This window comes from Chiloscyllium plagiosum, chromosome 3 (genome assembly GCF_004010195.1).
Source record: "Chiloscyllium plagiosum isolate BGI_BamShark_2017 chromosome 3, ASM401019v2, whole genome shotgun sequence".
Lineage (NCBI taxonomy): Eukaryota > Metazoa > Chordata > Chondrichthyes > Orectolobiformes > Hemiscylliidae > Chiloscyllium > Chiloscyllium plagiosum.
Window position 1 is genome coordinate 28171791 of NC_057712.1, and position 15901 is coordinate 28187691.

Consider the following 15901-nt stretch of genomic DNA (forward strand, 5'->3'; position numbering starts at 1 on the left):
TTTTTAATCCCATCAAGTTTTGTTTGCACATGCATAGGAGAAGACATTGACCCAGCCAGCACAGAACCAGTTCTTACTTAGAGTGAACCCCTGATATTCCTGTATTTTTTTGCTTTTTCTCCCCCCACATTATCTCTGCACCCAAGAAGGGCTCTGCAGTCGTGCTTATATTTTCCCAGAATCACCCATGGCAATGCATGTACATAATAATACAGTAAAAAATACACTATTTTACAAAGACTTTATTCTACATTTTCCACCAACAGGAAAACACCCAGGTGGCTAGTGAAACATTAGCAAGCAAAACCTGATAAGAACAATCCTTCAAAACACATTTTTCTTCTTTAAAGAAACTCTAGATAGCTATTTTCCCTGAATATTTGCAATCTTACAATTGTTTACCCAATTAAAACAATTTCAATTGTAATATGTAATATAAAAGCTAGAATTAAAGGACTGTTGCAAGTCATAGAGCCCTTTTTGTTGGCTGGTATTTTGCAAGTAGGTTAAAGTTCATTCAGCTTTCTGTTTTATTTTTAATTCAAAGAACAACACATGTTCTGCAAATTTTATTGACAATCTAGTTACAATTATTATTCTAATATCTATGGTTGGTACAGAGAGTTCTTCCTTTGGGCACTAAAGTTGGTGTTTGCACTAATTGAAATAGTCTGATAAATTTTGAGAAACTGCCCATAGTTGTTCACTAATGCCACATTGTTCTAAATCTCCAAAAACACAACTTGTTTGCAGTCTGTGAAGAAAACCTTTGATAAAGGTGCTTTTTGGGATTCTGGTTGGCAATGTACGATCCTGCCATATGTAATAGATTGACTGTCCCTTTATAACAGGCAGGATTACAAGTATAACAATAGTTACTTTGTACATGCTTCAATTATCATGCAAAGCACATAAAGTATATGGGACTAGGCACTGAAAGCTTAAACCCTGCAAAAAATATTTTGAGATATTAAATCACAATTGCATAAATTAAAGGTACAGCCTATCTATCATTTTTATTGCCATGATTTTGATCAGAACCTGTTGTAGTTTTTGATTTTGCGGTACAATCAAGAACTAAATCATCTTAACTTCTATATTAAACTCCTGTTGGATGTTAAGACTTCCTGTCACTTGCAATACTCCATGAAAGTCAACATTTTTATGGAGTTGTGGAGACTCTGCAGAGAGGCAAAAAAATGGCACGTGGACCCTGGGTTAGAATCTTGCCCCATTTCTATGATTCCATGTTGTATTCTGACTGATGTCAATTTTTGTTGATGAGCAAAACAGGCCAATAATGACATGCATATGGAGAAATAAGTGTCCACAGACCATTTGAACTCTATGCTACAGCAATGCCTTAATCTACAGTGTGGGTACTATGACTTGTAAGAATAATCTTAAATGTTAAAGGTAAAGTTTCTATAACCGTCAAGCTGCAATTTTTAAAAAAATATGAAGATGTCTGCCCATGTTAATGAGTGTTGAAAAAAAACCTCAAGCTATCAAGATATTTAAATCTACACACCTTTAAAAACGTCTGCTAGTGTCAGTGAGGGTTGATAAAACCTGTGCCAGTAGCTGCAGTAGATGTTTATTTACATGACATGAATGGTTGTCATTAAATCATTGTTAACATTGGCTGATTTCCACAGTCTACACTTCCATTTCCCACCCAAAGGTGACAAACTGGCTGAAATAACTGCACAGAGGCCGCTATCCCATCACCAAGTCACCCTTTATATACATGTGCACAGTACACTGGCTGTAGCCAGTCAGCTTGGAGTCAGTTCTGAAAGTGAGGAGATTCTGAATCTACTGTTTATATCTGTCATCCAGGGTTTCCTGATGGACCCAGATTAACAACCCCAATCAAGGATCTCATAGTCAATACGATTCATCTGGTTCCAATGTGGGCGGCACGGTGGCACAGTGGTTAGCACTGCTGCCTCACAGCGCTAGAGACCCGGGTTCAATTCCCGCCTCAGGCGACTGACTGTGTGGAGTTTGCACGTTCTCCCCGTGTCTGCGTGGGTTTCCTCCAGGTGCTCTGGTTTCCTCCCACAGTCCAAAGATGTGCAGGTCAGGTGAATTGGCCATGCTAAATTGCCCGTAGTGTTAGGTTAGGGGTATGGGTGGGTCGCGCTTCGGCGGGGCGGTGTGGACTTGTTGGGCAGAAGGGGCTGTTTCCACTACTGTAAGTAATCTAATCACCACATCAGCTCCTGGGTGACTGGAAGTTGCTGTGGCAGTCTCAAACCCAGTTTTTTAGAGGTGCCGAGCATTTGCACCTAACTGTTGGTATTAATATTGAAACATGGGAAGTTTAGCAAAAGGCAGATGGCCAGAGAATTTAACTCAAAGGTTATCCACTTTAATTGTCATTAAACAAGTATCATGGTACCAAAGCAGGTAGATGGAGTTAAGATACAAATTAGCAATTGAATGTATCTGGTCCAGTTATTATCTGAGACTTGTTTGGAACAGTGGACAAGCAGAAGAATTCAATTATTCTGATTTAATGTGATGTTAATCACCTAGTCTTCAAGAATAATGGAATAATTTTCTAATACCTTGGTATATTTCTTTCTCCTAATATTTCAGTAACAGACTGCTACCTTTTTGTACTCCTCAGTTTCTCATTTATTTCAATTTCATTTTTTCAGACAAGTTGTACATGGGACCAGGACAACTGTATCAGGATTTACAAAATCTAATGCATGATTTAAGTGTGATTGGCCAGATTACGCAGCTTGTTGGTACTTTAAAAGGAAATTATCAGGTATTGTAAACTTTACTTTACTAAAAATAAAACATTATTTTTAAAAATATAGTCATAGAGATCCACAGCACAGAAAAAAGGCCACTCAGCCCATTGAGTCTGCACCAGTCAAAAGCAACAACCTAACTTTCCATTTTCTAGCACTTGGCCCATTGCTTTGTATACCTTAGCATTGCAAGTGGACATGTGTTAGATGTTATGAGAATTTCTACCTCCATAAACATTACAGGCAACAAGTCCCACATTCCCAGATTGGCTGTAGGTTAATTTATTTTCCTCGCATATCCTCTAAACTTCCTGCCCCTTACTTTAAATCTCTGTCCCGTAGCCATTGATTTCCACATACATCTCAATCACATTCCCTTTCAGGAATGTGATTGTTGGACGGAGTTGGGGGGGGGCAGTGTTTGATGGGGTTGGGGTGGGCGAGGTTGGGGGTCGGTATTGAATAGGGTTGGGGGCGGGCGAGGTTGGGGGCAATCTTGGAAGGGGTTGAGGTGCGGGGGGGAGGCGGTGTTGGACAGGGTTGGAGGTAGGCGGGAGGCGGTATTGGACAGGGTTGGGGGGTAGGCGGGAGGCGGTGTTGGACAGAGTTGGGGGCTCGCGTGCGATGTGATGCTGCCTTATCTCCTGAACACGGAGCAGACTTTACAGAAAACTCAGTCCCTGCGGAAAGGCATTAACCGAATTAACTGAATAATCAATGATCTGAACAAAATAGTGCCCGCCCATCTCGTTCATATAATCAAGGTTGCTCTGTATTGATTCAATCCTTTTGATATTTCATTCCCCAAATTCAATGCAATTAAAATTCAAATTTTCTACAACAAAGAACTGCCTTAATATTGCCCACTTCACTCAATTTGCAAAAGTCAGCGTGACTTGCATTGGTTGAACATATGTGAAGAAATCGTGAAGTCATAGGTTGAATTGATCTGACTGTACATCTGCTTGTTGAAGAGTAAAGATGTGACCTGAAATCTTTTGGCTCATCATGTTTTTATAGTTTGTATCTTTAGACTTGAATGACCTAATACAGGGGAACCCCGATTATCCGAATGTGATGAGCGGGCACTATTTCGTTCAGATAATGAATTATTTGGTTAATCGATTAAATGCCTTTCCTCTGGGGCTCAGACTTTTTAACGTCAGCTCCATGTTCAGGAGACTAACAGCAGCACATAGCACGTGAGCCCCCCGTACCTCCCCGTCCTAAACTCCAACACCACCCCCAGCCCCCATCCCCATGCAACACCATCCCCGTGTCCAACACCAACCTGCCCCCTCAACACCGCCCCCCCTCTCTCTCTCTCCCTCTCTCTCTCTCCCTCTCTCTCTCTCCCTCTCTCTCTCTCCCTCTCTCTCTCTCCCTCTCTCTCTCTCCCTCTCTCTCTCTCCCTCTCTCTCTCTCCCTCTCTCTCTCTCCCTCTCTCTCTCTCCCTCTCTCTCTCTCCCTCTCTCTCTCTCCCTCTCTCTCTCCCTCTCTCTCTCCCTCTCTCTCTCTCTCTCTTGCGCACACACACACCCACCGGGATTTAGGGTTTGCCCCTGTGTAGAACTCCAGGGACAATGTGGGGGAGAGAGAGGGTGGGCAGACAGTCATTTGGAAATGGTACCTGTTTACTCACTGTAAACAAAAGACACAATCATTGTTGGAAACACGCCTTTGATGTAATGTTTCCATCGGGATCTCGAGAGCTCCTTCGGAAAATTGAGGTTCCTCTGTATCTAAATGTTAAAAACTTCAGCAAGAAGGGTCACATGGAATGCATCCTAAACTTCTCAAGCTCATGAGTAAAGAATCAAATGGATATCTGTTTAACATTCTCAGGAATTGATTGAGTCAGAGTTCAATCACAAGAGATTCTGTCTGCTTATGGAGTGTGTCATACAGCATGGAAAGACACCCTTCAGTCCAACCTGTCCATGCTGACCAGGTTTCCCAAACTAAACTAGTCCCATTTGCCTGCTGTTTGGCCTATAGCCATGAATTCTGCAGAAGGACATCAGCCTAATCACCGGGTTTGTAAAGATTCAGCGTAACCTCCCTATGTTGGTACTCAGTGCCTCCATTTCTGAAGCACTGTATCTGATATGCTTTGTTAACTATTAACTCAATATGTAACTCCAATATCAAGTCTTCTATGCTTTTACTCGATATCTGTGTCATTTAGACTATGTTGCCTCTACCTAACTCTACCAAATGTATCATCTCACTTCTCTGTATTAAAGAGATATGCAATAAAGGAGTTTGTCGCTCTCTAATCCTGTGGCACGTCCACCCATATCTAAAGAAGTTTGGCTTATTGTGTCAGGTCTCTCTGCTACTTCTACACCCCATTTTATTAGCCTCTAGCTTAGCTGACTTATCCGGCCTAAATATAGTCACCATTCTTAACCATTTTCTCCTTGTCCATTACTTCTACCACGTTGTGGTTCTGTTCGCCGAGCTGGAAGTTTTTGTTGCAAACGTTTCGTCCCCTGGCTAGGCGACATCATCAGTGCTTGGGAGCCTCCTGCGAAGCGCTTCTTTGATGTTTCCTCCGGTGTTTATAGTGGTCTGTCCCTGCCGCTTCCGGTTGTCAACCGGAAGGAAACATCAAAGAAGCGCTTCGCAGGAGGCTCCCAAGCACTGATGATGTCGCCTAGCCAGGGTTCGAAACGTTTGCAACAAAAACTTCCAGCTCGGCGAACAGAACCACAGCAACGAGCACCCGAGCTACAAATCTTCGCACAAACTTTGAACTTCTACCATCTCTGCTTCTTCCAATATTTTCTAACATCTTTTTTCCTTGACAGCATTATGAAGTAATCCAACCCAATTGTTACTACCATTTTACAATTTTCATGCTGGTGGAAGATTTTTTTGCTTTTCATGTTAACTACACTTGCTTTGCCTATCTCATTTCCTTCTTCACTTCTCTTTCAACGTTTGTATTTCACATCAAATACACTTTATTTTTAGTTCCATCATTTTCCATATTATCCTCACTAAGAAATCCTAACTTTAGTTTCCTTATCTTTCTCCTCCATGTTGGAGAATGCATGGTCTGTACCTGAATCAACTCTTCCTTAAAGATCATCCATTGTTTCATTCTGTTTCTTTGACTGCCAATATTTGGTTTTGTTTTGTCCTGGCTAGATTACCCCTCATCCTATTGAAATTAGCTGCCTTCCGGTTTAGAACTTCTATTTTAGCTTGTTCGTTGTTCTTTTCCATTACTAATCTAAATCTTATGATAGAAGTGTTGGACGCATCTTACTCAGTTGTTCCCCCACCAACATTCGCTCACCTCATTCCCTCGAACCAGTTTCAGCAGTGCCTCCTCCATGATTGCACCGAGAACATACTGGCCAAAGAGATGCTGCTGAACACATTTCAGAAATTCCTTCCCTTCCTTACCGTGTACTCCAGTTACATGAGTAATGAATGGGATAATGTTAAAGTCACCCAACATCACCACTGGCATTTATTGCACATCTCTCTGTGATTTTCCTGCAGATTGAAATATATAAGGTCCTGTGAGAGTTAACATTTAGGGTCCAGTGACCCTTCTGAAGAAGAGTTCTGAAGAAGGCTCACTGGACCTGAAAAGTTGAATTTGTTGTCTTTCTACAAATGCTGCCAGACCTTCTGAATTTCTTCAGCAATTTGTTGTTTTCATTCAGATTTCCACTGTCCATATTTCTTGGTTTTATTTTTGAGTAAAATGATCTTTGATTGACAAGTGGTATGGGGAGTGTAGAAAGGAAAAGGGAGTTTAGGTCCCAGTCAGATCAGCCACCATCTTATCCAGTAGTAGAGCACGCTTGAGGGTCCAAAATAACTACTTTGGATCCTATTCTTGTATTTATTCCTATATTTTTTTCTCTGACTGTAATTTAATTGTCTTTAGACCATTTCCCTTCCATCAACCTTTACATCAGGTCACATTTGATAAAATGCACTGCCCAGTGATCCTAACTTCGGTGGCCATGAAGTGCTTTGAAAGGCTGGTCATGGCACTAATCAACTCCAGCCTCCCCACTACTCTTGATCCACTCAAATTTGCCTATCGGACCAACAGATCCAAGTCAGATGACATATCACTTGTCCTTCACTCCTCCCTAGAACATCTTGACACATAAGAATCCTACTCATTGATTACAGGTCAGCCTTCAACACTATTATACCCTTGAGACTGATTACTAAACTTAGTGATCTCGGACTAAGCCCCACTCTCTGCAACTGGATCCTCAGTTTCCTGATCCACAGGCTACAATCAATGAAGATTGGGGACAATATTTCATCCTCACTAACAGTCAATTCTGGAGCCCCCAGGGGTGCATACTCAGTCCCCTATTGTACTCGCTGTATATCCATGACTGCGTTGCCAAATACCACAATAATGCCATTTAAAAGTTCGCTGATGACACTACCATAGTCGGTCGAATCTCAGATGGCAACAAAACAGACTACAAACGGGAGGTGGAAGACCCTGGAAAAATTGTGCACTGAGAACAACCCAGCTCTCATTATTGATGTTACTCATGCCACCATGCACATTAACAGCACAAAGGTGGAATGGGTGGAGAGTGTCAAGCTCCTGGGAGTGGTCATCCATAGTAAGCTTTCTTGGACTTTTCATGTGGAAGCACTGGTTACAAATGCCCAACAATATCTCCTCTTCCTCAGGCAGCTGAGGAAATTTGACATGACAGCGAATACCCTTGCCAACTTTTATAAGTGCACCATCAAAGCATTCTGTCTGGATGTCTCACTACCTGGTATGACAACTGTACCTTTGAAGATCGGAGACGGTTACAGAGACTGGTGAACTCGGCCCGGACAATCATAAAGGCCAACCTCCCATCTATAGAATCCACCTACCAGCTCACAGTCAAGGAAAGGCCGCCAGCATTCTCAAAGGTCCATCCCTGGCAATGTTTTTCTACAACCTCTACCATCGGGGAGAAGGTACAGAAGCCTGAACACACGCACCAGCCGGTTTCAAAACAGTTTCTACCCTACTGTTGTTAGAATACTGAATGGACTCTCAAACTCTTAACATTCTGTACCTGTGTTTTTGTTTTTGCTGCTATTTATCTATTATTTACAATCTATGCTACATAACTCTGTGATCTGCCTGTATTGCTCATAAGACAAAGCTTTTCACTGTGCCTTGGTACATGTGACAATAAATTAAATTCAGTTCAATACTTGTGCCAAAAGGTGGCAAATAACATTCATATTACACAAGGGCCAGTAATTGACCTGAAAAATGAATAATAAGAATAACTTAATAATTGAACAGTGAGCAGAATTTTGGAGAACTTCAAAAGGACAATGACACATTGGTAGAATAAGCAGACAAGTGACAGATAGAATTTAATGCAGAGGAATATGAAGTAATGCTTAAGTTCTGTTAGAAAGAACACAGGCAATTTAAAAGAAAATTCTGAAGCTGCTTGAGCAGAGGGACGTAGGTGCATTAATGATTGAGGCTGACAGAATGGATCGAGAGCACAGTTACTAAAGCATACAGCATATAAGGTTTTATTAAAAGGTGCATAAAAGGAGGTTCTGTTAAGTTTATGGAAAAGCACAGCAGGTCAGGCAGCATCCAAGGAGCAGAAGAATCGACGTTTCGGGCATGAGCCCTTCTTCGTGCCCGAAACGTCGATTTACCTGCTCCTTGGATGCTGCCTGACCTGTTGCACTTTTCCAGCAACAGATTTTCAGCTCTGATCTCTACCATCTGCAGTCCTCACTTTCTTCTTTTAAGTTTATGTTTAACATTGGCTTGGTCTCAACAAGAGAATCGAGTCAAGTTCTGGACACCACACTTTCGGAAAGAAATGAAGACATTAGAGAGTGCAAAAAAGGATGAAGAGAATGGTTCCTGAATAAAGAAGTTCAGTTACATAGATTGGAGATGTTGTGACTGCTTTCCTTCAAGAAGAGAAAGTTGAAAGGATATTTGGCATAGGTATTCTGAGAGCTGGAACAGATCAATGAGCCAAATGGCTGCCTGCTGTGCTGTAATAATATTGTGATTCAGTGGTCCCGGTCCTCTTATGTGCAACCCGTCCCTTTTTAATTGGTGTCTCCTTCTCCAGAACTGATCCCAATACTCAAGAATGGAGAATAGGTCCTCAATACCCACTGTCCATATATTATTGTACTGAAGATAGCTGCAGTTTGTCGCCTTCCTTTGCCTCTGCAGGACATTTGCACCCTTGGGATTTGCTTTGTCTGGAATTAGGGAGGTAACACATGATATGGGACTCTGTGTCAGGCACAGAAATAACTGCCTGTCACACTGATCATGGAATCTCCTCTATCAGCTCCCTTCTTTTCTCTTTGCTGTTCCTTTCTTCCTCACCCCTTGCCCGTTGATGTTGCCTAGTCCGTCACAGTGTCAACACCCCCATCGGTTTCCAACGCCAAAAATCAATTTGAGAGTGGTATGCTGCCACTAATATGTGTGTACCTTCTGCTCCTTATACCTTCAGGATGGTCACCCAACTAGTGTCCTGAACTCTGAATGCCTGTGGGTTCACTACCTCCTGGAACGTGAGTTGTAGCAAGTGCCCATCCTTCTTAATACTCCACAGTGACTAGCTGCTCTTTGAGTTCGGAAATCTTGAACTTCTGCTTAAACAACTGCAGGCATTTCCTGCACATGTGGCCCTTTAAGACACAGTCTGCTGAAGTTCCCACACATCACAGGAATTGCTATAGATTTCAGCTGCCTATTCATGACCTACGGAAAAGAAAATACCTTATTGTTTAATTAACACCATATAAAAGCTATTAATTTTAAGAAATGCCCCTGGTTTTACACTAATGATCTTCTAATGTTACAAATCTTTTACAATTCTTACAGAACTTAAATCCAGCTGTGAGCCAGGATTGGACAGCAGGTCTTCAGAAACTCATATTTAAAAAGGAAGAAGAAATAAGAGCAGCAGATCGTTGCAGAATTCAACTGCAACTCCCTGGAAAACCAGACAAGTTGGTATCGAGCAGATTCTAGTATTAAACATGAAGGGATTCGAGAGGCAGTGTGGTGTTGATGTACTTTTTCAAATATTGCAGCATTATCAGCTTCTACAAAAATATATATTTCCTTTTTTTTTTGAGCTGTGGGTGTGGCTGATACAGACAACTTTTATTGTCCACCATTTATTATCCACCATTTATTATCCACCCCTAATTGTCCTTGAACTGAGTGGCTTGCAAGACCATTGCAAATATTAATTAACAGTGAACAATATTGCTGTCAGTCTGGAATTGTATGTAGGCCAGACTAAGTAAGGATGGCAGATTTCCTTCACTGCAGAAACATTTGTGAACCAGATGGGTCTTCAACCTCAATCTCCCATTGTTTCATGATCAGCATTATTAAAATTAGCTTTAACTTGCAGTTATAATCAATGAATTCAAATTCCACTGTGGTGAGATTCAAACTCAAGTCCCAGAGCAGTAGTCTAGGCTTCAGGATTACAGTGGCATTACTGCTACACAACCACCTCCTATCAAAGTGTATTGAAAAATGTCTTTTAATACTAGGATTCTTAAATCTTAGTTTTTTAAAATGTGTTCCAACAATCATTTTGATTCAAAGTCCCTTGTTGAATGTTGACATCTGCCTGGACTTGCACCATTTGAAATTCAATTTTACCTTCAGATTGTCTCAGATCAACTTCCAGATATTGTGGTACATTTTCTCGAAGGGTTAGACAGTGGCTATACCAAAGGTGTATAACATATATACAACTGACTCCTTCTAACCATTTTACCTTTCTTTTGGAATTCCACGTACATCTGAAATTGCATTAAGTATGTTTTTTTTTAAATAAACCAATATATGTTAAGTTTATTTTCTGTTTTAAGTGAGGAAGTCCAAGGAGATGGATTTGACGCTCTGGTGCACAAAAACTATGAAGGTTTAAATTCTTCAATGATTGTGTACGTTTTTATTTTACATCAATTCTTATTTCTATTCCATTGCATGAAAGTAAAAATGCTCCAGTGTCAGTTGCAGAATCTGCAATGATGCTACCTACAATGTCAAGAAGAGGAGCAGAAAAAAGATTAATGATGACATTTTTTAAAAATTGGAATGATTCATGAATGACCCCATCTAATTTATATATTAGCTATATCTTCAAATGGTCTCCTTAACCTTAAACTCATATATTTCTATATCTCTGCATTTGTTAAATGCTCTTTAGTATGACCAGTTGAAGACAATATTTGGAAGCATTGATCTTCTAAATAGAAATAAGCTTTGCATGTTTGGAAAGGCATGTGCCATTGGGATTAAAAAGAGTAATCCAATATTGCTGGGGCAAAAAACAAATGTAGTATGGATGTCATGATATATGTTCCAAATCGCAGAAAGCTATCTCAAGACCACACCATATGTGCAAAAAGCAATATTTAGCTCAGTACGCTGAAGAGGTGTATCTTGTCGTAGAGCACACCTTGCAGTTGTACCTAATCATTTGGATATCATATGTAAGTGATGTTGAAGCATCTTCTGTTGTTAACAGATGTCAAAGTTACTATTTTAAATTAAGGTACCATATTCAATCATTTATTATTCTAACCTTTTCAACAATTCCGAAATGGAGTTGACACCACTTTTAAGTAATAATTTTAAATGTCTGATGTGGGTTTTTTTCCAGATCTGGAAGGCCTTCATTTTTTACAGCAGTGTTTAATACATTTACTCCAACAAGCAAACTCTCCTGGATGAGTAGTTTACAAATGGCCAAATTGGCTCTTGGTAAGTTTTTATTCGCAGAATATGTGCATTGATCACCAAGTAAATGCTTCTTTTTCCCCCCTCTGCTAATACTTTTGTTTTTACAGTTAAGATCCAACTTCAAGCCTTAAAGCATAAATATCTCCATTTCAGGAATAACGGAAAGGAGATGATCACTATACAAAATTCTTTTTTTTTTTTTGAAGCTTCAGAATTAGAAAGACTTTCCTTTTTATAAAGAAGTATGTGTATTAAATAACTGGCCTCCATGTAATATCCATGTGTGTGAATATTGTGTCTCTGGTTCAATTATAAATACATATCAAAAGGTTTCAAAAAAAAGTAACTATTCAATTTTACTTCTGTTTTATTTCTTCCTTAAAATAGGGGATGAGAACCAGCTGGGTTGGTTTTGTGCAGAGGATGATGGGAAACAAGTAAAGCGCCAAAAGCACCCACTTCTTGTCAGGCACATGCCTGTGATGATGTCAAAACTGCAGGAGTTCAAGGTGAGAGTTCCAAATTCCATTTTCATAATGATTATCTGACTCCAGCTACAGACTAAATTTTAGACTTACATCCCAGTCAAATCATGTTTAATGCCCCAAAGAAACTACATTTTTGAGTTCCTAGAATCATTTGCAAAATATTATTGATGTCAAGCTTTACAATAAAGTCAAACTTGTTGAATTTGAGTATAGTGAGTAAGCAGCTTTAATAGATCAACTGTGCTTACCTTTAGACACCATCTAATACAGAACTGAGAAATAAGTAGATTGTCTTTGCGATCCTGTGTTTCTGGGACCAAATGCTTATATACTTTAGATTAGATTTTTTTTAGATTACAATACATTGTGGAAACAGGCCCTTCAGCCCAACAAGTCCACATCGACCCGCCAAAGCGCAACCCACCCATACCCCTACATTTACCCCTTTACCTAACACTACGGGCAATTTAGCATGGCCAATTCACCTGACCTGCACATCTTTGGACTGTGGGAGGAAACCGGAGAACCCGGAGGAAACCCACGCAGACACGGGGAGAACGTGCAAACTCCACACAGTCAGTCGCCTGAGGTGGGAATTGAACCCGGGTCTCTGGCGCTGTGAGGCAGCAGTGCTAACCACTGTGCCACCGTGCCGCCCACAAATTATTACTAATTATTAATTTCCACTTTGACTCTTTATAATAGAATCTGTGTTGCACTGTCACAGCCAAGCATGTTTCCAAGGCAGTATTAATGAAGAAGCCCTGAAGAAGGGCTTTTGCCCGAAACGTCGATTCTCCTGTTCCCTGGATGCTGCCTGACCTGCTGCGCTTTTCCAGCAACACATTTTCAGTATTAATGAATAGCTAACAAAACAGGCTGATTAACATTTGAAAAGTGTGACGCTGGAAAAGCACAGCTGGTCAGGCAGCATTCGAGGAGCAGGAGCATCGACATTTTGGCCATGAGCCATCATCAAGAATGTGGGAGGTGCGGGGGGAGTGGAGAGTGGAGTGGGTGGTGACAAAACTGGAGAAATCAATATTGATGCCGTGTAGTTGGACGCTCCCAAGGCGGAAGATGAGGCGTTCTTCCTCCAGGTGTCAGGTGGCTTGCATTTGGCTGTGGATGAATCCCAGGACTTGTATGTCCTTGGCAGAGATGGGGGGAAAGTTAAATTGTCAATCTCAGGGTGGTGGGGTTGTTTGGTGTGTGTGTCCCAGAGATGTTCCCTGAAACGTTCCGCAAGTTGGCGTCCTTGGAGCAACAGTGCCATGGAGAAGTCAACCTGTCTCTAAGGCTCCGTACGTAAACATGTAAGCTGTTGCTCTAATGAATTCAACTCTATTAGACTAGAAATAATATCTTAACTAATGTGCATTGATAAACAATGTGACTTTACATCTTCAATTTCAGAAACCTCTGTTCAAACTGGGTACCCCTAATCCTTGGCAACACGCAAGTTGTTCTCAAGTTCTGTGTGATTGGGGAATAAGTGTGTCCCTCTAGGGAAAGAACAAGCACTTCAAATGCTTTAAAAGAAAAAGCTCCTGTTTATCTGAATCTCTGTAAAGTTTGATTTGGAGGCAAGTTTGTGCTGGGTGATTGTGCTGTCAATTGGCTTGAATGAAAAAGCCATTGATAAAATGCCACCAATTCACTAATGCCTAATTCATGCTACACCAAAGGTCACTTTTACTCATTGGGCTGCTAAACTGGGCATACACGAGCATTTGTAGAGTAAAGAATGTGCTGAGTCATGAATTTCGAGATTGTGATCGAATATAATTCTGCTGCTGCTGAAGGCCCAGATCACCTCATGCATGCCCAGTTTTGAGGTACTGCTTTGTCTGTCCCATTTTGCATGGTAGGAGTGCCACACAACATAATGGATATCTTCAGTGTATTCTTTGCTTTAGTGCCATATTTCCAGCATCTGCAGTTTTATCTCATTTACCCATGTTCTACATAACAGTAATCAGCAGTTGGAGTGCTTACTAGGTGTTCTAAAAGTCATTTGCTGCGACTTGTACTGATTTGATTGTCATTATCACATTTTGTGAACTGCCACTAATCAAATTGCTAACTCATGGGTCTTAAGCATTGGACATACATCCTGTATTTATTGCATATTCCTGGTTTTATTTGAGAAAGCTATGGTGAGCCACCAATTTGAATACAACCTTGTGGTTTGAAACTACAGCTCCCATTAGCATTTAAAAATATCATATTTAGTGGTCATTTGGGGATCCATTCAATAGGTCTTTGTAACTGTTCCAGATTAGAACATAGAACATTACAGTGCAGTACAGGTCCATCAACCCTCAATGTTGCATCACCGTTTGTTTGATTGAAGGATTTGCTTCCTTGCTTGATAGGTGTGTCGGTTGCATTAATAATGAAAGAAACTACCACATTACATAGGACATTGAGCATCTGTTGTGTGCTTTTATTGGCCGAGAACCAGAAGGTTTTCTTACACATTCAATAACAAGATTGCTCTCACTATAAGCTGGGAACTATGCAGTCATTCTTCTAACATCACCTTTACTTGGAGTCTCCTCATTTTGGTATGCAGCTTTGTAGATTGTGTTGTGGGAAACACAGCACTTGATGAGAGTATGCCAACCAATGATCCCAATTCTGTGCAGATCATGCTCATAACATCAGTAGGCACAGGGACAATTTACATCAACGTCCAATGATTGGATTACAAAGAAGAGGCAAATCAGCCAGTATTTCTGCTTCTGCTCATATTGGAGTGATTCCCTAATGAGAAAATATGCTTTTATAAACATTGAATAAAAGCATGATAAGCAATTATCTCCCCCACCTTATGTTCTACTAAAATGAAGCACTGTGTAGTTGTGAAATGCTTTTCTAAACTTTGGCATTATATTGTTATTTAGGTAGAATGTGCTATTCATAATCCAGAACACTGTAATGCATCTGATGCACCAAACTCATTCTCTATGGAACATGGATATCTGTGGGTAAGTAAGAAACATAAGAAATAGGAGCAGAGGGAGACCACATGGTCTTCAAAGCAGCTCTGCCATTGAATATGATCATGACTGATTGATTGTTGATCTTATCTCCACTTTCTTTCCTGCTTCCCATAATTTTGCTACTGTTGAGTATGAATTGTTTAAACTGCATGTTGAGTTATAAGTAATATAATGTGTTCCCAGTGCTAGAGCAGAGAACAATGGTATTTTGTCATGCCTCACCTTTGTGATGCACCACAAAGTCCCATTGACAAAAATATTGTTTACACTTCAACTTTGCTTCTAGCCTCTCCCTAAGTCCTTCTTTGAGAAGCAACAGGATCCCAATAACCTTACTGTCCTTGGTTTCATATTCATTTCACTTTTTCAAAATCTAGTTCAGTTATGTTGGACTTAGATAAATACGACTAGTCTGTAAACAGCAAATTGGCACAACACAATTGATTTTATTTATATGGTCTGTACTTACATGCGACTTGTGTTGATTTGATTGTGGTTATCGCATTCTGTGGAATGCTACTAATCAATGGTTAATTCATGGGACCTGAGCATTAGGATTACACCCTATATTTATTGCATATTCCTACTTTTCTTTTGAGAAAGCTGTGGTGAGCCACCATCTTGAATACAAGGCCATTTCAGAAGGTGGTTAAGGTAGTTTAATGGCTGGAGATACATATACATCTGAACAGATAAGGACAGTATACTTTCTTTCCTGAAGGATAGCAATGATTAATTCAATTTAATTTCCACAGTAGGCAACAAAATTTGAACTTAAAAATTGGATTTAACATTAACTCATCAGTGGGTTTGAAGGCAGAGGTGGTATGGGGCAGTATGCTAAGTACAACTTGTGGCCTGCCT

General features: G+C 40.4%; 1 protein-coding gene across 6 annotated transcripts in view; it reads left to right on the forward strand.

The window, feature by feature from the left end:
* The window catches only part of arhgef10 (Rho guanine nucleotide exchange factor (GEF) 10), a 281643-nt gene that overhangs the window by 176429 nt on the left and 89313 nt on the right, over positions 1-15901 (forward strand). For all 6 annotated transcript variants that reach the window (XM_043679127.1, XM_043679118.1, XM_043679163.1 and 3 more), the window contains 5 exons: positions 2670-2785; positions 9655-9782; positions 11462-11562; positions 11929-12050; positions 14939-15022. In XM_043679127.1, the coding sequence (XP_043535062.1) occupies positions 2670-2785; positions 9655-9782; positions 11462-11562; positions 11929-12050; positions 14939-15022 (551 nt within the window). The remainder of the gene's footprint in view (positions 1-2669; positions 2786-9654; positions 9783-11461; positions 11563-11928; positions 12051-14938; positions 15023-15901) is intronic.